The sequence below is a fragment of the Zeus faber genome (assembly GCF_960531495.2).
Source record: "Zeus faber genome assembly, chromosome: 17".
Classification (NCBI taxonomy): Eukaryota; Metazoa; Chordata; class Actinopteri; order Zeiformes; family Zeidae; genus Zeus; species Zeus faber.
This window is the reverse complement of record NC_137204.1, coordinates 5,973,074-5,995,018: the sequence shown is the minus strand read 5'-3', so window position 1 is coordinate 5,995,018 and position 21,945 is coordinate 5,973,074. Positions and strand designations below refer to the sequence as shown.

General features: G+C 42.3%; 1 protein-coding gene across 1 annotated transcript in view; it reads right to left on the bottom strand.

Moving 5' to 3' along the window:
- fibcd1b (fibrinogen C domain containing 1b) overlaps nt 1–21,945 on the bottom strand; it is a gene marked incomplete at both ends in the record, with an annotated part of 121,369 nt that overhangs the window by 54,288 nt on the left and 45,136 nt on the right. Inside the window, 4 exons of the mRNA XM_080018431.1 lie at nt 3,119–3,255; nt 7,657–7,816; nt 13,236–13,715; nt 19,520–19,603. Of these exons, the coding sequence (XP_079874557.1) occupies nt 3,119–3,255; nt 7,657–7,816; nt 13,236–13,715; nt 19,520–19,603 (861 nt within the window). The remainder of the gene's footprint in view (nt 1–3,118; nt 3,256–7,656; nt 7,817–13,235; nt 13,716–19,519; nt 19,604–21,945) is intronic.

The window sequence follows — 21,945 nt, the reverse complement described above, 5'->3', positions numbered from 1 at the left end:
GCCCCCTAAAAGTCAACGTGTGGCATCATCAGTCTGAGACCCATCAGTTGACTGAGATTCTTCAAGTCTAATAGCATTTTTTTTTTTGGTCAGCGTGCATTACAATAACAGGATAAAACAGATAGAAGTATTCTATTTATCTAACTAGTGCACTCATTAGAATACACGGACATGGACACGGCTCTCCGTGTGGTGCCATGCCATTGTTCTGGCGGCCCATTATTCTGAAATCCCATAGTCCGAAAAGGCTCACGACACTGAGAGGCTCGGGGGCAGTGGAGAGGCGAAGGCCCGAAGGGCGTCCTGCATAAAAGGAAACCCGTGCTCATAACGCCGACAGCTCCAGGGAGAGAGACTGATGTATTTTCCGCTGGCTGCCTCGCCCAGCTCACACGGGGTTTCGACGGGACGCTGACGGTGACGCCACCATCACTTGGTGTGTCTGCAGTAGTGGGACGAAGGCTGCGGTGGCCTGCGACAACCCCAAGCACAGGAGACTAAGTGGCAGGGAGGTGGGATTGCTCCGTGTGCCCGCCACCACTCACTTTCAGATTGATTGCCAACACAACTGGGGCAGGTTTTGGAATAATGGGCCGTCAGTACAATGGGCAGTCCCCCTCCATAAACAACTCTCTGTGATCGGGGTGCATTCCTTTACCCTGTTCCTCTAAATAAAACAACTAAAAACAGTGTAATTTTATTTCAGATGTATTTTAATCACTGTGCATAATGGGGACACCCCCCACCCCAAAAAATAATTCTGAGGAGGGTACAGCCCTAATGATTTTTATTCTCGAGAAAAGATAAGTTGTACTGTCAGATGTAAGATTATTTTTTTACATTTTTCTTTGAACAGCTAAACCGCTGATGGGGTCTGAGTTGTTGTTTTGTTGGAAAACGCTTTCACAAAGCATGAAAGTCTAGACTTGATGGATTTAAGACATTGACACTCGACCCATGGCTCGCATGTCTCATGCAGCACTTTAATGACTAGTTGCGGCTCTTTAAAGTGTTATTGAAAATGAATTAAAACAATTCTAAAAGAGTATTTCAATACATTTTGTCTGAGACAGCTTTGAGAGAGAGGGCATCTATATCAGTTTTATGGTAGTGATCAATAATCTGTTAACTGAGTGATCAATGGTTGAACACCTGGTTTCCACTGGTAATTGTATTATTAATAATTTGTATTTAATTATTTAATTATATTATTACAGTATATTAGTAATAACCTGGAGCCACAACTTATGCAGTTTCCAAATCCCCCGGCTTCCACGCTACAAGCACCACAAAACAACTTTTATATCAATCCCTGGTTTTTATTTAAGGGCAATATTCCAGAGAGAGAGACAAAGAGAACACGGTATCTACCGCTGCAGTGCAAAAACCCCAGCCGCAGCAGACATTTGCAGTATAATCTGCTTGTTGCTTTCTCTACGTAACTTCCGGTTTTCTGTACACTGTCTACCAATGTACATTTGTGCATCCTTTGTTTATAATAATACATAATACTTTCTGTGGTTGCAATGGTAATAAAAACATGCTAATAATAATAATATGGTAATGTAACTATAATAAATTGCAGTTGTTGCATACATCATGCTTTTCATTCCTGAATAACATATTACTAGTAGTCTTATTTTAAAATGCATAATGGTTTGATGAAGGAAAAGGACGTTTCAAAAATGACTTTGAATTAAATAAAATGAAATTTTGGCCCCTGAGCTGGGAGAGGTTGAGTGCCACTGATTTAAGAAATGTTAGATCGTGTACAAAAAAAAAAGAAAAAGTACAATTATAAAGTTTTCTAATAGGAACTACTCTCCTCTCCCTGGGGAACAATCCACGAGAACAAAGAGAATAAATGGTTCTAACCTGCAATGACTCATACACACACAGAACACTCACACACACACACACACACACACACACACACACACACACACACACACACACACACACACACACACACACACACACACACACACACACACACACACACACACACACTCACAAATGATAAAATGCATCTTAACCGTAAATCCTAATATAAATTAAATGACTGAGTCTGTTTTCTCACCTCCCTGTCTCCTCCCTTCATTCAATCTCACTAAAATAGCCATGTTTACTGTAGCAACGGCAGACAACTGACTGATGTTGGAGCCATAACACAAAAACATTTACAAACACTAATTCTCCCCTTCCACCGCCACTAATTATAGGACCCCACTCTGCGAAAATGCTCCATCAAATCTTCACGGTCACAGGATGTTATATACAATTAATACAAGTTGAGTGCATCGGTTGAAAGTGCAGCGCAGTTCAATATGAGGGACAGTGACAAATTATGAAAAAAAAAATCGAACAAATTGATACTTATATTAATTCGTTTGACTTGCTGCTCAAGCTACTTCAGAGTCAACATGTGAGAACGCTTCAAGGTTTGTAAGCCTTTAATCCCAATGCAGCGCAAGCTGTGGGACCAAATGTGATTCATGGCAGTTGGTCAATTCCTGCATCCCCAACACACACACACGCACACACGCACACGCGCACACAATCTCTCTTGCTTCTTTGAAATGTGTTTCTAAAATTTATTCAAAATGCAAATGACTTCAAATCCAAATGTATTTTTATGAAATCTCTTTGTCTTATGCAACAAAAACACAAATTCTAAATGAATTGATGGTCATAACTTCACTGGCTGGCACGATGTAACCGTTTTCCTGTTATATTGGAAAAAAAGAAAACTGAAACCAAATAAAACAAGACATATACTAGTTTGCGTGTGAAACAAATCAATTGTGTGGCTTCTGATTAAAGCACTGGTATATATCAAACTCCATTCAATTCAAATTGCATTCCATGTGTACTGAGGAGTTGTGTTTATGGGAAATGCGGCGATGCTAGTAAATAATCCCAAAAAGAGTGTGTTTAATTTGATACCACCATTATTTACAGCATAAAGGGGGTGATTGTTCAGAAGATAGTAGGAATTTGTTATTTTAGATGAAGAGCGTATATATGCCCCTGTGTGAATGCACGTGTGTGTGTGTGTGTGTGTGTGTGTGTGTGTGTGTGTGTGTGTGTGTGTGTGTGTTCTCATTGCGTGTCTCACCGTCCAGCCTCCTCCGTCTGTGCTCATGTCGCAGTAGACCTGGAAGCCGGCGGGGTGGTGCACAGGGAACACGGAATAGATGCCGTCCTCCCTCTGGCCACTGGCGTACAGGTCGCCACAGTCGCGGGGACGGGAGCCTGGAGGGGGAAAATCGTTCACTCATTCACTGCTCTAGTCCACTACTGAGACTGAGTGATCTACCTGGAACATAGTTTGCTCAGTGTTGAGAAAGAAGAAAGAAGACAATAAACCGTGTATAAACAAGTACATAGACCAGTAAACAAAAAGACTGCAACCCCCTTACTTCCTCTTGTCCCTACAAATGTCATCCCTTAAAACGTGTTTTAGTCTAGAGAGGAAAACATTGATATGGGCATTTCAATGGCCTTGCCTCTGCAATATTTACCATATTTTAGAAAATATGTAATACAAAAACTACTTTTATGAGTCCAAAATCGTTCAAATTTGAATTCCAATTCCAATTTCTAATTGCTTGCCAAAATCTATTTTTTTATGTTTAATTGTATGTTTTATTATTATGTGTTTAATATAATTTTTTAAAAACACCTTTTTCGGTTTCCCACAAGGTGTTGACAAGCGAGTTCATGCAAATTTTCGACCTGTTCCAAAAGAGGAACAGGTCCCAACAACAAAGGTTTCCCCGTTTCCCCCTTGTCATCCACTTAACACATGTTAAAGAAAGGGGAACACAATGACAAGTTGGCAACTATTTTGTCACTCTCGGCATTTGGCATCCAACAGCTGAGGCATGGTTGCAAGTGAGTGTCGGGCCCTGGAGGAACTAACAAAACATTTTAGCCAGACACAACTGGCAAGAGCATGTCAAAAACATGAATGAAGTGACATGGGAAGGTTGAACTGAAAAAAAAGAAGGAACTTGAGAAGGTATGAAAGAGGCCAAAGGAAAATGAAAGAAAAGAAAAAAACACACTCTAAACACTCATAAAGAGAGATAGAGGATGAAATGGATAAGGAGGATGATGGATGAGACCGTGTGATAATAGCAGTAAGAGCAAAAGTTGAAAAAATATATATATTTAAGGGAAACAGAAGTAGATTAAAATACAGAGGAGCACAGGGGTGAAGCAAAGAGAGTGCCATGGAGACAAAGGAGCCATGGAGGGCAGACGGAGTTAACAGCAGCTGCAGGAGAGTGAGAGGAAGAAGAACGAAGCATAAAGAGAGAGAGAGAGAGAGAGGGAGCGAGAGAGATGAAATTACTTATATGATTTATGAATACATCTATTTAAGATACATCTATTTTTTTCCATAATACCTGAAATTAGGGGGACCAAAATTCCTGCAATCCCCCTGCCCACAGCCACATCACATTCACATAAAGCAACCATACTGCCACTCAGCCCCAGCTAATTGCATTTAACTTAACTTAGCCTGTGCATAGCATCACTTTTCATATATTCTGTATATTTTTGTATATTTAGCTATTTTTACATTTTTGTCAATTTTTTGTTCATTAATTTTTTCCAGACTATATTTATGCTAATTATCTGTACAACATATCACCACAACAAATTCCTCATGTATGAAAATTCACTTCGCTGAATGAATGGATTCCAATTGTGATTGACAACAACATGAGACCTGCAGGTGAGTGCTCCGGCTCGTGGGAAGACAAGTTGCCCATACTGGGCAACTCCACTCCACTTTAGGGCAGAAAAGCCGCGGTAGTTTTCATCAATGACGCAAAATATTCACTCAGAGGCACGGGAAGAAAAGTAGGAGGGTGAGGAGAATGTCATAGATTATGCATGCAAGCTTTCACTGGGTCAAACCCCATAATATGGGGGGGCAGTAGCTCAGGAGGTAGAAAGGGTCATCTAGTAAACGGAAGATTGCTGTTCGGTCCCCAGCTCCTCCTGGTAGCGTGCTGATGTGTCCTTGAGCAAGACACTTAGCCCCCTAACTGCTCCCCAGGCGCCACAAAATGGCAGCCCACTGCTCCTAGATACGTCAGTTACTAGGATGGTAAAATGCAGAGATATGCATTTCATTGCCTCGGTACTTGTACTCTGTTCAATGACAATAAGTTGAATCTAATCTAATATGAAACAGGCAAGGCTCCTGTAATAGGCCAAACAAGACTTTTTTATAGTCACGGCATATAGAATTTCTGGCCCTCTCTGAGCCTTCCCCCCTTCCAGCTTGTGTAGCACTTAAGTCTCCACCAGCGATAAGCCGCCGACGGTATTTCGAGTCGTCCGTCCGCCCCCGGGATCAAAAACAATTCAACCCCATATCAGAGCGGCTGTCACCGACCCAGCTACGCCACAACTGCATAATGTTGACCTAAACCAGTGACTGCACACATGCGAGTTTGTGACTCGAGATACGGAAAAATCTTTAGAATGGGCAACAGAAATGCAACTAATGCTGGCACAATCTTCTGAGCTTTGGCGTTCATAATTAGCAGGCTTTTATTACAGTATTATTACACTGGAAGGACCGTACACTAAATATTAGTCAAAGTATTGATCAAAGAAAGTACTCGATATTAAGTGGACTATTAATACAAATGGCTACAATGACGAGTTCTGTGTGGAGTGAACCTGTGTGTACATATGTGTGCATACGTGTGTGCGTGCAGTTGTCTGCATCAATGTGTGTGCGTTGGTGTGACAGCGTCTGTGTCAGTCGGTGTGTGTGTGTGTGTGTGTGTGTGTGTGTGTGTGTGTGTGTGTGTGTGTGTGTGTGTGTGTGTGTGTGTGTGTGTGTGTGTGTGTGTGTGTGCGTGCGTGTGCATTTGTGTGTGAAATAGAAGCTTTGAGTTTCAGTCTTCTTATCAATCATTGTGCAGCAACGGGGGGAGACTGAGAGTAAGTCACCCTGACATGCCAGGTGCTGCGCAGCGAGGAAGCCATTTAAATGTAGACCTCCGTCCAACCCCTCCTTCTTTTACAAGCAGCCCTAGCAGTTATCTGCCACCACAGTCTCGTCTTGAACGTCTTTCAAATCTACTGCAGGGGCATTAAATACTCTGACATTTTGACAAAAAAAAAAAAAATGAACAAAATTAAGACATTTCCATTGAAATCCTTTTTGAAAGTGAGAGCCGAAAGTTGGCTTCATCATCAACAGTGTAATCTAATGATGCTCTACAATGCCAGAACTGGCTTTAAATAACTTTATCGAAACTAATGTTTTATTTAGTGCATCGTAACATTTTCTTGATAATACAATGCAAAGGCCACGATAACAAATACTAAGGATGGACACACACACACATATCAACTAGTGATGCAAGACTCGGGAACGATTCGTCTGTAGCGAACAAATCTTTTAAATGACTCAGGAGTCAGGAGTCACTCCACCAAAAGAATTGTTATTTTGTGACTGCAGCTAAGCACACACAGAGACTCCTGTTCCTCAAACAACAAGAGTTGTGAGTCATGAGGTGCAAGTCACACATGAATAGTCCGGCTCTTTTTGGAGATTCGTCTATTTACCAGTGACTTGTTCGCATTCCACCAAAATAAGTAGTTTTAGCAGAATGATGAATGATTCTTGGGAGAATTCCATTCACCACTCAGAGGTGAACTGACTCTCGGTTCTCCGTCGGTACTCTGAGTCGGAAAATTGTTTTACAGGGTCACTCGAAAATTGTTTTACAGAGTCACTCGAAAAGAGTCATTTCTCCAAAAAGAACCAAATCTTTTATCACTCATAAGATTGAATTGAGTATGGATTGAATCTTATGCCTTATTCTGTTAGATACACATAACGATGCTCTAAAATAAGTATGATATTAATGGAGTCATTATTAATGACTTATGCTGTGCATGATGTTATGCGTATTTCCAAATACTGTATGTGCACACGTCTTCTCATGTGTCTGTTTGTATGTTTCCACAAATTAATTGTGAACCATTAATACAGTCTGCCTCTTGGGTGTCATCCTGACTGGAGTGAGTTATTGTCCATTGCATTTGGGTGGCGTTCAATCTGTAATCCACAGCTTTCTAATCACTGTGAACCCACAAGGACATGGACACCTTGAGTCCAGTTCCTGAACTTAGTCCACCACTGGAGGGACGCTGGCTTTTTCCTTTCCTCTATGTAAGAAATTCTTCTCTCTCTCTTTCTCTCTCTCTCTCTCTCTCTCGCTTTTTCTCTCTCTATCGCCAAGTGATTTCTTATGGAAAATGAGATATTCCACATTTTACTGGGAACACTGGGTAATGTAGATAAGATGTAGCCTAAGGACACCGGCCACTACCAGGTTGATGCCAGCAACGGCATGGGGAGACAGATAGATGCTTAGTCAGCAGAACTATAATGGAATACAATTATTCAGCTGCTGGGCAATCATTTAATATTATTGTTCATCGTCTTTTGGTGGTGTAATGTGTAATGACAAAATTTGACATTAGGCCGATAATGAAATTCTTTAACAACACCGTAGACACTGGTGTATGACAGATACACAACATGAAGACAGGGTGAGGGCGAGGTAGAAAACAGAAAGAATGCATATGTATATTATTTATTATTTTCCGTACCGTTAGAGCAGCCTTTTAGTCGCGCTCCTCTGACCGGAGCTCTCTGCAGGTCGGCCTTGGCCCGAGCCTTCAGCCCGACGTTCTCCTTCTGCATGGCGTTCAGGGCGTCGCTCACCGAATTCACCACCTTCATCATGTTGACCTGGCTGTCTGACAGCAGCTGCAACACAACAAGAATTTCATCAGGACAAACATGGGACATATTTCGGATCAGTTACATGTCATGCTATGTCGGAATGACAATCCAGTGTTATTTATTCTTCTGATATTTTTGCTTTTCTTGTATATATATATACATTGTTTTATGCTTCCTACTTGTTTTGCAGAGCCTTTGAGTTTGCCCTTTATCATTTCTCTGCACCACGCTTGTATGACTGCATGTGGCCGATATTGAATGTTGGTTGCTCAATATTTATTTAGGGGAGTAAGGATTCAAATTTGATACATACAAGTATTATCATGTAAAACTGTATCAATGATCATCCTCTTAACTCTATTTCTTCTACTTTCCTTTTTGGTCAGCCTATAACACACTAAAGGTTTGTGCTGTTGATAAAACCACAGCTGACTGTGGCACACACATTCCTACCACTAGCGGTGACACCACAAAAATGGAAGCACACATCACAACACAATTCCTATTTGTGTAAAAAGAGACTTTCTCAAGCGATGCTTCAATTGACATTTCACAGCAATTTTTGTCCAATTCCTGCCACGATTGCAACACGAAACTGTATCGCTGCAGACTTGTACCTGTTTTCTGAGTTTAAGGGTACTTGAACCACACTATGAGTTGCTGAGTAGAGACCTTAATAGCAGGCAATATTTCTGTATAATGTGGAAAAAACAAGGCTTAAGATTAGCAGTGCTAGATTCATTGATCTGACGAATAATGTAAAGCCGCACGAGCAACCCAACTGTGACAGCAGATTTAATTTAACAGTTGGGAAATAAAGAAATGTGTGAGAACAGCATGATATTTGTATATTTTTTGTAAAATTACAATTACAAATGCAAGTTTACCAATACAAGTTTACAAACAAGCAGCCAAGTGTTCCAAAGAGGCCAAATACTCAGCGCCTAAATCACAGGTGAATTGCAGATGAATCACAAAAACTGCAGAATAATTTAATGTGACAAGGGGAACAGCCTCAAAAAGCATGGCTGCATCTGCCGAACATGGATAAACTGCAACAACAAAGAGGCTCAGTGGTTACGTCTATAAGATATAAGATCCTCGTCAACAAGGCTTGTTGACGAGGAAATCCATTATCAATGATGATGATTGCCTCAAAAATGACCAGACTTGAACCAGCACCACTAGGACCAAGTCTCAACAAAGACAATGTGCGTCACAAAGTTGGAATTCATGATAAGGCTGCTATTCAGATGATGGTCCTATAGGCCATCTTTCAACCAATTCTCTGCATCCAGATGGTGATCACATCTGGATTCAGAGAATTGGTTGAAAGATGTAGGTGATTTGATGTTTAGATCCCCTGATCTGAACAGCACTGAATGTTGACGCGAAATTCAAAGATATTCATCCCCTTCATCCCTCTAAGAACTTGAGACTTTTCTTTGAGAATAATGGTGCAACACAGAGCAATGGATTTCTATCAAAGCATTTAAAGAAGCATTGCAGCTGTTCCGGAAGTGAAAGGTGGCCAAGACCCTATTTCTTATTAGGTCCTTATTTTGTCCACCGCCAGAATAATTAAACATGAGCTCTGCAACCAAACTTTTGGTTTTGGTTGAAGATAACAAGTTTTCTTTCCATACTCTGCAGCAGTATTAAGGTGTGTGTAAACTGCAGGAGACAAGAAGCCCTACCAGTCTCTCACTGGCCTCAATAAGTATGCATCACGCCTCTGAGACATAGTGGGCCAAACTGCAATCACATTGTATGGGCACTGGGGCCTTCAGCCACACACACACACATACACATACATGCGCACGCACACACACACACACACACACACACACACACACACACACACACACACACACACACACACACACACACACACACACACATTATCACACACCTTGGGAATGACCCATTTTGCAGGATCTACGGAGGATGCAAAGGAGAAAATGGAGGTTTTAGCTACATGTGTATGTGCTACAGATGTGCTTTGTGCTCTGCCTCTGTGTGTATGCTTGATTGTAAGATTATGTGTGTGTAAGGGTGAATCTTTATGAGATACCACAGATGTTTGACTTGGTTAGTGGTTCATTAGTCGGGGTATCATATACACCGCCCAGCCACAACATTAAAACCACTCATAGGTGAGGTGACTTTTACAAGACGACTGGGTCACAGCATCTTTAAAAAGGCAGGTCTTGTGGGGTGTTCTCGGTATGCAGTGGTTAGTACCTATCAAAAGTGGTCCAAGGAAGAACAACCAGTGAACAGTAACACAAATAGCTGAAAAAGTTAATGCTGGCTAGCTAACCCTAACCCCGCAAAAGCACATCTGTGGGATGTGCTGGAACAACAAGCCCGATCCATGGGGGCCATTACAGGACTTTAAGTATCTGCTGCTAAAGTCTTGGTGCCAGATACCACAGGACACCTTCAGAGGTCTTATGGAGTCCATGCCTCGAAGGGTCACAGCTGTTTTGGCGGCACAAGGGGGCCTACACAATATTTCCGTAATTTCCAGACTATTAAGCGCACCTGAATAGAGGCCGCACCCACTGAATCTTTTAAAAATATTTATTTTGAACATAAATAAGCCGCACATGTCTATAAGCCGCAGGTGCCTACCGGTACATTGAAACAAATGAACTTTACACAGGCTCTAACGAAACACGGCCTGTAACAAAAATAAAAAATTAGTTACAGTAGCCTACCAAGAAAGTCATTGGTCACTATCTTCCTCCTCCTGTGCACTGAAACCACTGAAGTCATCTCCTTCGGTGTCGGAATTGAATAGCCTCAGAATTGCTTCATCCGACGTGGGATCGTTTTCATTGTCGCTCTCGTCGGTTTCAACCGGAGGCAAATTCCCCGCTGAGCTCATGCCGCCCTCTTCAACACGCAGCAGTCCAGACTTTCCAAACCCGTTGATGATAGTGGATTTTTTGACAATGCTCCACGCTGTCAGGACCCACTGGCAGACACCACGATGGTCCACCTCTAAAATCCTCAAACTTCATTGCGGTGGCGATTGTTTTGGCTTTCAGTCGGATCTGCACAGTTGAAACACCTCGGCCGTCTGCTCTCTGTGTGTTGACCCAGTCTTCGAGCTCATTTTCTAGTTCGGGCCATCTGCTTTCTTCCCTCTGAAAGCTTTTGTTGTCTTTTTGCACCGAGTTAGTTCCTCACGCTGCTGTTTCCAACGTCTTATCATCGCCAAGCTCCCGTGCAGCAGCTCTATTTCCTTTGCCAACAGCCCGATCGATCGGCTTCAACTTGAAACCTGCATCATATGCATTTCTTTGCCTCTTTGCCATGATGAGGGTGAGGAAATGACGACCGTAAATAGGAAGTTTGAGCGCACTCGATTTAATCTAAACAGTTACATTGTTTCACCTTCACCCGTTCAGCAATTTCATTGATCTAATGAAAGCTTCATGCCGCCAAAAAACTGAGCACTGTCCCATAATGTGTTTTTTGCTCAGTTTTTTGGCGGCATGAAGCTTGTGAAAGCGGGAAAAATCCATAAATTAGCCACGTCATTGGATAAGCCGCGAGGTTCAAAGCGTGGGAAAAAAGTAGGCTTATAGTCCGGAAATTACGGTAGGCAGGTGGTTTTAAAGTTGTGGCTGATCGGTCTATATTTTGACTACACAGTATTGAACAAAACGTATTGTCATCAAAACCTAAGAGAGGTTAATGTAATTGTCCAATGACTTTCAATTTTGACAACAATGCAAGAAAGACCATCTTAGAACATTCTCAATCAGACTGACCTCCTCCTCACCCCCCTGGGGCGGCGTGGTACTGTTCCCCTCTCCGTTTCCGTGTGAAAACATCCACATGGGCCCACGGTGCATGTGGAGCCATTACTAACAGTGGCATAGTCAGCTTGGTGTCACCATATAAATCAGAAGCTTCTGTCCACAGGCAACCAATAGATCACACGGTCACACTGGGGCGTCAAGCCGAAAAGGCGGCTGTGCATACTTCATGCCTCGCCTCCGATGAGGAAATCAATCACCCAGAGTGTCTACGCCACTGCCGCCAGCTCCACTTAGCCCTAATACCCGCTGTGCCATGCCACTACCACAATAGAAGCAGGTAGTGGGTTTGTCCCCCAGTGGTCAGCCAATCAACGCTCTCTTTCCCCGAGCAACAGGAGCAAAACAGACCAATACAGAGGAGATTTAAGTGTTTTTCTGACAAAAATGTTCAACAACCGAGATGATGACTACTGGACTGGCCATGACTGCATTGGTTGGCACCTAGAAGAAATGTATTCAATACAAACTATAAAGACCGAGACTGAGCCTGAAGTGGTGAAAACAAAAACAACATCAACCGCTACCTTTAGAACATGTGCTGTCGATAAATTGATCTGGATACTGCAAATATGAAAGCATGCAAATTCAACCCCTTGGTCGCTCTTACACAGAATGGTTCTGCCTTAAAATATGCATCATTCTTGCATCATTTTAGACATTCCATCAAAAAAACTCTCAAGAATTATACTACTACTACTACTATTAATAATAAAAATAATAATAAAAAAAAATAATAATAATAATAATAATTATTATTATTATTATTATTATTATTATTATTATTATTATTAATAAAATTATCATTGGCATTATCATTATGACAATTTGAAGATTACATACTACTTTAAACATATGGCCACAAAAAAATTATTACGATGAAAGAATGAATTATGTTGTACCCTAATTGATTCAGATTACATACTACTAACATACATCTGTCACAATTGGTTCAACTATTTTGACTGGGCTGCATTCTACCTATATAAATATATGTCCACAGTGGTGACAAACTTGAAAATAACAAGATTAAAGGAGTATTTGGGAATATATTCTCCCCTACTGGACTTTTTCTTTAAATAAGCCATCACATACAATTAAATGCCCTCAATAAGTGCTTATAAGTAGCAGTTTGGAAATGGGGTTTGGGGAAAAGGCTCTGTTTAAATGAAAGGTAATACAATGTTTCTCAATCAAGCTTTGATTTTGTGACTTTGCCATATGTTAGTAACTTGATTATAAAGCCTTTTTTTTAAATGTAACATTACCATGAGATTTGAATTAGTTAGTTTGAACAGCTGCCCCGCACACCAGCTACGAAGATCATTATCGCTTTGGATACAGTGGTGTATACGATTAACAAGTATCAACAATTTTACCATTTTTGTTTGTTAAATCAACAAACATGATCTGCAACATCATCATCATCATCATCACCATCATCTCTGTCCTAAATACCATCAACAATTATATTCTTTATTAGATATATAATATAGATATATAAGATATATACGTATATATATATTAGTGATAGTTCCATTTCACTTCATGACCACATGGCCAAACAGTTGTGACTATCACATTTCAAACTCATCACATTGCGTTCCTACCGGAATGAGGCGTCCCTGCTCCGTCTGCAGCGTGTTCAGGTCCTGTCCTAGACTCCCCTGTCCCCTACGCAGGGACTCGTAGTCCATTTTCAGCTGCCCGGCGTGAGCTGACAGTTTGGCCACCTCCTCTGCCAGGCTGACCAGCAGGGCCCTGTCTTGGCCCTTCACCGACTTCAAGTCCGAGTCATGGTCCGTCAGCGAGTGCAGCAGGGACGTCTGCACGCCCTCCAGACGCAAAAAATTGCTGTTGTAGTCGGGGCAATTGGGATCGATGAAGATGTTGATGCGTGAGCCATCGCCCCGCTCCACCGTGACCAGGGCGTTGGCCTCGTCCTGATTGGTGGAGATGTGTGGCGGGCCGTCGGACATGGGCGGCGCCTGGTAGTGGTTCATGAAGAGGATGGTGCCGGTGACAGTGACTGCCAGCAGCACGGCGACGAAGAGCAGGATGGTGCAGAGCAGGTAGCTACAGCTCATCCTCTGCAGAGAGGAACAGAGGTGAGGTGAAAGGATGGAGATAGAAGCAGTAAAAAAGTAAGAGGTTGGCAAGGACAGAGAAATAGAGAAAAAGTACAGAAGGAAAAGGTGGATGAAGGGTGGGGTAAAAAGAGAATAAAAAGACCATTATTAGAGCATGAAAGCCAAAAAATATCCAGCAAAGGCAGGTAATCACAGATATTCACATATTGGCCTCCTTTACAGAGAAGTTCCGTATGGAGTCTGTTCCCACATAGCTGACTGTTACGTATACATTATGTAATGGGTTAGGGTTAGTATATTATGTCCAGTGTAGATGCGATATTTGGAATCTGTCGGCAACGGACGTACAATCTGAAACGGTTAGATTTTTTTCTTGGCTATCAGAGAGAAGCGTTTTGGTTTCCACCACCCATCTCCGTGCCCATATATGTTCCCTCTGCTCAATATATGTTCCCTCTGCTCAATAACCCAAACCCAATGTTATTTAATGAGTGTAATAGTTTCCAACCTGGGTTTAGCGTTAGGGTTAGGGTGAACCCTAACCACTCTCTGCCTCCGGAGGAGGAATGCTCTCCACCTGTTCTACCCCTCCCTGTCCGCCCGTTCCCTCTCCGGCTCCCCGCTCGGGTTCAGCCGGCGGGCAGGCTGAGCACTTGTGTCCGATGTCACGGCACCACACCCCTAACTCTAAAAGACTCATCTAGGGTCTGAGTGGCATTTTGAAGAAGAAAAAGAAAAACATTCAAGAATAAAAAGACCTGTCTCTATAGACACCAGCTGTGTTTGAGTTTCTCGTCTTTGCAGACAAGCTCCACGGTTCGGATCGAGCTCGCCATTTTTCCAAATGTATTTTTATTTTTTTTGTATTTATTATTTGTGCTTTGATGGTATTCGGCTCCCACCCTACTTTACATGCTTGTCCCGGCAATGTTACTGCTTCCATTCCCACAAACTTCCATTCACAGCCGTACCAGCATTTTCCCGTAAATGACACAAGGTCAAGAGTGGGAAAATTTACCGAACGACTTTTACGGAACATCAACACACCGGCTCCTTTTCCCACATTATGCCAATATGGAACATTGCCAGTGGATTTACTGCTCTCAGTGCTAGGAAAGGAACTTTAGACAGCAGAAAATAAACAGTGGAAGTCAAGAAGGGAAAGGCATAACATATCATATGTACACAATACATATGTTTACATGGAGTAGCACTATTCTCACGTATATTATCTTATCTAGAACATAAGAAATATGATGTAAATATACCTAAATATACCTAGAGTATTATTATTCAAAGACATTTAATTCAAAACATCCTCAGATTGTACATATTTTCGAGGCCAGTTGCTTCATTTTTTATTGATAAATGAGTATCCAATTTGTTATGGTAAAGTTTGAAACGAGTTACTCACAAAAAAAAAGAAAGCAGATTCCCACAACTGTCAGTCTTGTGAAACATCAAAATTAACTGAAAGCAAAGCAAAAAAAGCCCCAATTTCTGTCCAAACATTCAATATGCTATTTGAGCTGAAGTAGCGAGGGGGGATCTGAGCTTTCTGAGACTGATCTGGTGAAGTGTACCATGCTGATCCAGCATCCATCTTTTCACTTTAGAGGATGACAAAGACAACAGGAAACTCACACAGAACTTAAAACAAGAAGAGGAAACAAAATATAATAGGGGGCGAGAGAGAGACACAACCATGGAGACCAGGCTCGGTGGAGAATGCATCGACAGAGAGGGATTTCTGCCAAAAGAACAATGTGAAATTGAAAACAGTGTTTTGTGTCATTACGTTTGTGCTAAATGAAAAGAACTGCACATATTTGTATTTGGTATCCAGTCTCAAGAGAAGCATCAGTTGATATAAGTGATGCAAGACTCACAAACGATTGGTTCATAATGGACAATTCTTTTAAATTACCCAAAAGAGTTGTTCTTTTCTGTAACAGCAGCAAGTTTCAGATAAATGACTCAAACAGAGAGAATCTTCAACTCGCGAACTGAAAAAAATACTGAGGATTAAATTAATGTGAAAAGAGGTCTAGCATTTGGAATGAATTCTGACCCTATTTAAACCAAATGGCCTAGCTTGCCGAGGATGTTCTGTCAGACAACTTGACAGCGCCACACACTTCCACGTCCTTATGAACCAGCCCATTTAATCAGCCATTGCTCCTGCCCTGCCTGCTTTGCTGTGCTCCCTCCACCTCCACCTGCCACCGCTTGGTGCGAAATGCATTCTGGGATACTTGGCTGTCCCGAGTCTACACAAGTCACCACCGATGAATCCTAAAAAATGGGCGGAGCAAGTCCACATCCGGGCATTTGGACTGGACTTGGCTTGATGCGTACATTGAATTGCAACAGTACTTGGGCTGCGACTGATTACTTTTCACAGGTCCACAAGACCACAAGTACTGACAAGAACGCACATTGACAATGGCCTAGTGAGTGGACGTGTCGCGCGCATTGATGATGTCTCTATCATGCGTCTGGTGACGTCATCAACATGGCCACTTGCCGAGGGTGAAGAAGGGTCATTTAGCTTTGTTCGGATCTTCGTGCACGGAGCGTAGCTGCTTTGTACTCCTTTCCGGTTTCCTTTATATTCCTTTCCACTCTTTGTTTATATTGCTGATACATCCAAATACATGGAGTATCAACGCAAAAATGAATACGTCGGTAGCCTCCTCCGCCCTCTTGGGTGTGCCAAAACTCTACAGCGTCATGCGACATTGCAGCCTGCCTCCTGCACACTCTACCCAGGCTCCGCCCCTTGTCTAAACCAAACAGAGTATTTCCAGTGGTTATGAATATGTCTAACACGGCAATTTCCGTGTATGCTGCATGTGTGAAAGGACAACTCCGGACAATGTCTCCGAACAAAGCAGCTTTAGTATGCCTATGTTTGCCGTTCACTTCGCCAGTATGATGGTGATGAGCACTAGGGTCCAGACGCCAACCTCAAATTATGCAAAATCAATAAAGATCATTTTAAAATAAATCTAAGAGTTGTTGGTCAAAACTGAACAAACGAGCAAAGTCAGAAAAATCAGAGACAGAGACAGAAAAAAAGTAACAAATCACTCATCAAGAGCCGAATCTGGAGAGCCAAACGTTTCATCACGAGTTGATAGGAGAGAGAGAGCGAGGGAGAGGAAGGGTTGCCACACCAGTGGCTTCTCCCCCTCATTCCCCTCCAAATGATTCCACATGCTCCCATTCTCCACTGGATGATGCGTGCCCTGGGAGACTGGGAGAGCAGCGGTGTGTTCATGACGCATCATGCACAGTGCCACAAGTGAGAGAGCTTAAATAAATCCTGCAAATTTCCCTGCTTTTAGTCGATAGTGTGCCGGTGTGTGTGTGTGTGCGTGTTTGCGTGGGCTATCTTTCACTATGTGTGAGCCTGCATCAGAGTGAGGTAATTAATATGCAAATCGGCTCTACAAGGCACAGTGAACCATGCTAATAGATAGCTAATGGTTTGTTTTATGATAGAGTTTTATGGCCACTTTAATCTGTTGAAATCAATTGTGTCTTCCAGGAAGCCCTCGAAGCCACTGTGTTTACTCTAGGAGGATAAAAAGTGATCGCAGCAGGGGGGATCATGTGGGTGTAGATCACTGTGCATTTCAGAGGTGCAACTAAGTTTTAGTTGCAGTATTACATTCCAAAATATAGCATTCCAATCCTAATCAGTCCTCTCAGCTGCTTCCACACCGAAGGTGAGGGGACATTCACAGCGCTCCCATTGACATAAAACTTTTTTGATCATTTATTCTGGATAGGATGCTTTGATTATTTTTCGAGAGTGTGTGTGTGTGTGTGTGTATGTGTGTGTGTGTGTGTGTGTGTGTGTGTGTGTGTGTGTGTGTGTGTGTGTGTGTGTGTGTGAATATAGCAGTCCAAATCCAAACACCAAATCGTGACACTTGGAACAAATTTATACTTTAACCATCATTTATTCTACAGTTTCTGGCATATATGATGCGTTAGAGGTGTTAGAGGGGGTCGCCTAGTAAGCAGAAGGTTGCTGGTTTGATCCCAGGCTCCTCCTGCTAGCGTGCTGTGTCCTTGAGCAAGACACTTGACCCTCTAACTGCTCCACAGGCGCCTCTACATGGCAGCCCACTGCTCCCAGATATATCAGATACTAGGATGGGTAAATGCAGAGAAATTGCAATTCCCCAGATAAGGGTATATAAATAAATAAATTACTAAAGATTCTTCCCATCAAAAACTGGCAATTACCAGATAACAGAAACACTGGTGCCAATACAGATACTAATTCTGATACCAGAGCTCTCTTTTCTTATTATTATTATTGTAGTTGTTGGAATTATATGTAAGGTTACATGAGGCTGTAGTAAACCACAGCACTTCTTATTAAAACAGCAAAAAATATACAAAAATCCATTAAATAGGAATTTATTGGAACTGTATGTTCAGTCGGCTTCACATTGTACCTTCACATACAAACTGTGGGTTTTCAAGGTGATATTATTTGAAAAAAAAAAAAAAAAAAGAGAAAAAAAAGAAATCTCAAGAACTGGATCCGGGCCTGGACATGGTCATGGAGTTTTCAAAAATAAAAGCTTTTTTTCTACTCCGCATAGATCATAAATCCTTGAATACAAAATTGAAATCGGTTGAGAAATGTGAAAGTCGCAGAGCTTTTTATGCATAAAAAACACAGCTCCTCTGTTTACTTGTATTTGTTTAGAGGCCAGTCTTGCCCATTCTATTTGTCTAATAGATATCCGATGAGTGAATGACGTCAGTATGGGCACCCGATATATCCACAGCCATTTCATTTTCCCAGTCACATCAGTAATCGATATGCAGATAAAACACTTTCCTATTATTCCCTTATGCTCCCTACCCCTTCGTTTTCAGCCATGATCAGTCTGCTCAGAGCACAGGGAATAGGGGCCTTAATCCTAGATAACGCATGCAATGTGAGTGTGTTTGTTTGTTGGGATTCCATGAGTCGACGTTGTGCAATCGCCACAGCTCCATGGCGAATGTGATGGGTAATATGCGATAATCCCCCCCGATTCAGTATCGCCAGAGCAATGAGGAGGCGGATTTTGATGAGAATCACCAATGACACGCTAATCCCTGATGCAGGTGAGCGGCTAACGCGGACGACCAAAGGCATGGAATGGCTGAATTATATCATGAATAATTATGAATAAAACAAAATAATATATTTCTCAGGAAATTTCTAGGATTTCCATATTTCATATTTATTGTGATTATAATAATAATAATAATAATAATAATAATAATAATAATAATAATAATAATAATAGTACTAAATATTATTATTACTTTTATTATGAATATTTATGTGTTTATTTGTCTATTTATTCAGTTATTTTGTAAGTTATTATCAGTATTAATATTTGTGTTATTTATGTATTATTAGTTGTTGTCATTATGATTAATCTTATTATAATTATTATTATTATTATTATTATTATTATTATGTTATTTATTTATTTTACTGTGTGCCAGATTCTCTGCAGTTTCATTAAATTTCCAATAAAATATTGTGTTCAATGTTTGTCTTGACATTGAAAATCTAAATTCTTTCTTTAAAACTCAATATCTTAACTTCCGTTGGTGTTCACATTGGATTACAATATGGCCATAATGACTATGATAATGTAAAATTCTAATGTCTTTGGTGTATGTATTGGTGAGTGTGTGTTTATGCAGTTAAGTTACGTGCCCATGCACACTCCTAACATGGATATTTCTGCGCGTGGGGTGCGGTGGTGGGCCCTTACCTTGGGCGGTGTCTCCCTGGCCGTTTCAGAGTCTGACCAGCGGTGTTTGAGCTGGGAGGAGCTGGGCACACACTCACAGAACGTCTGCAACACACAGACACCCTGGTTGGTGGCGAACTGGCGATCCTCACACACGAGCAACGGACTAGTGCAAGGCAACACACACACACACACACACACACACACACACACACACACACACACACACACACACACACAAGCATCTACCTAATAACCACTTAACTGAACTTATCAAAGTGCATTAGATATTCATATGCAATTGCATGTGATTATTGGCCGTCCCGTTAAATTATGTATTATATCAATAATATAAGAGAAATACCTTTTAATGAAACTGCATTTCCTGAAGATAGAGTGTCAAAATAGCAACAACACATTGATTAATCAGATGACTGCGTGAGTAAAAGTGTGTGTTTGTGTCCTTTGTCTATAGCTGACATGTCCGTTATAATGGCCCACCAAGGCTTCACCCCTTCTCTCACTGATTGGTTTAGAGGGTGCTCCCAAAAAGGTGCGAGGGAGAGAGATGGGGGTGGGGTGGGGGGGTTAGAGGGAGGGATTTGAGAGAGGTGCATTGAATCCTAATCAGCAGCCTTGAGGCGGGTGATAGAAATCCATGTCTGCTCCCACCTCAAAACACTGCAGCTGCCTGTGGCCGCAGTAGCACAGAACAGCTTCAGAGATAGCGTGACTAAATCAACACAGACTCCACAGTGATGGAGGCTAAACAAACCCATAAAGAGACTACAAACACACACACGCACACATGCACGCACGCACACACACACACGCCAACTAACTGAATGAATCCAAAACTGTTCAGCAATAGAAAAAGACACAAAGACGTGTATTTTGATGTCTCCTCCTCAAGTACACCATTGAAGGTATGTGTGTGTGTGTTTGTGTGTGTGTATATGTGTCTATGTGTGTATGCAGACACAGGCACACGCACACAGGCACAGATGGGGAGGCTGCGTACAAACCCGTACCAACACAACAAACGCTGTGTTTTGCAGCTGCACCCCACGCTCCTCCCTGACACACACACTGTCTCCCCATTACAATGAGCAGCACGTAGCACAGCTTTAGTCTGCTCATCCCCGTGACAGCTAATGCTAACACTGGAGTTTTGCTGCATGTTCACACACACAGACACACACACACACACACACACATGCACACACACACACACACACACACACACACAGGCATACATGAACGTGCGTGCCCAGTGCCAGGGATACGCACATGCACATGGACACACTCGCACACACATACTAACATGTAGGCACATGCATAATCATGCATAATCGTCACACGCATGTGCACATGAGCACACACATATGCACACAGAAACACATAGAGGTGCATACCCGTACACACACACACGCTCGCAAACACACGCACCGACGCACTCAGGCATGGATCTGCAGATACGAATTTGTGTGAACTAACTAACATTATATCTCCTTGCCCAGTGTTAGAATCAGCAAAGCCCATGATCCTGTGCACACACTGGGACTCTGTGAGTTTTTTCCACATCACTCACGCACGCATGCATACGTGCGTGCCCTGTGCCACACACAGAGATACGCACATGCACACGCAAATACACGCACCGACACATGGGCACATGCATAATCACACGCACGTGCACGTGAACACACACAGGAATGCGTAGACGTGTGTTCCCATACATGGAGATAAACACATGCACACACACACACATGCAATAATACGTAGGCACATGCATAATCATACATAATCATCACATGCACATGCACATGAACACACACACAGTGCACGTGTGCCAACACATAGAGGTGCACACCGGCATGCACACACACACACACACACACACACACACACACACAACGGCATAATCCTGCAGACAAAAATGCATGTGAACACGCTGATACCGTATGCCGACACACACAGATGGGCACAGACACACACACACGGGCACACACAAAATCAATGCGAAATCATGTATACACACATGGATGTGCAGGCACACATGAGCACGGACACACACAACAGGCTGGTGTGTCCGGGCCTCTGGTCCTGCTGGCTGGGGTCCCAGCTTCACTGACTTGGCCGTGTTTGTATTTGTCTTAATCCGGCTCCAACCGCGGAGAGGATTTAGACCTGATGGAATATTTGGGCTTCTTATTGCTCAGACCTTTCCTTATGGGATCCCATCCCCTAAGAGACTTTGGAAGGGAGACACGGAGGCCACTGCGGGACTACTAGTGTCCAGAACTTGGACGCACGTGTGTGTGTGTGCGCGGGCGTGTGTGTGTGTGTGTGTGGGTGTGTGTGTGTGTCTGTGTGTGTGGGTGTGTGTGTGTGTGTGTTTGTGTGTGTGTGTGTGTGTGTGTTTGTGAAGGACTACTTGTACGTTC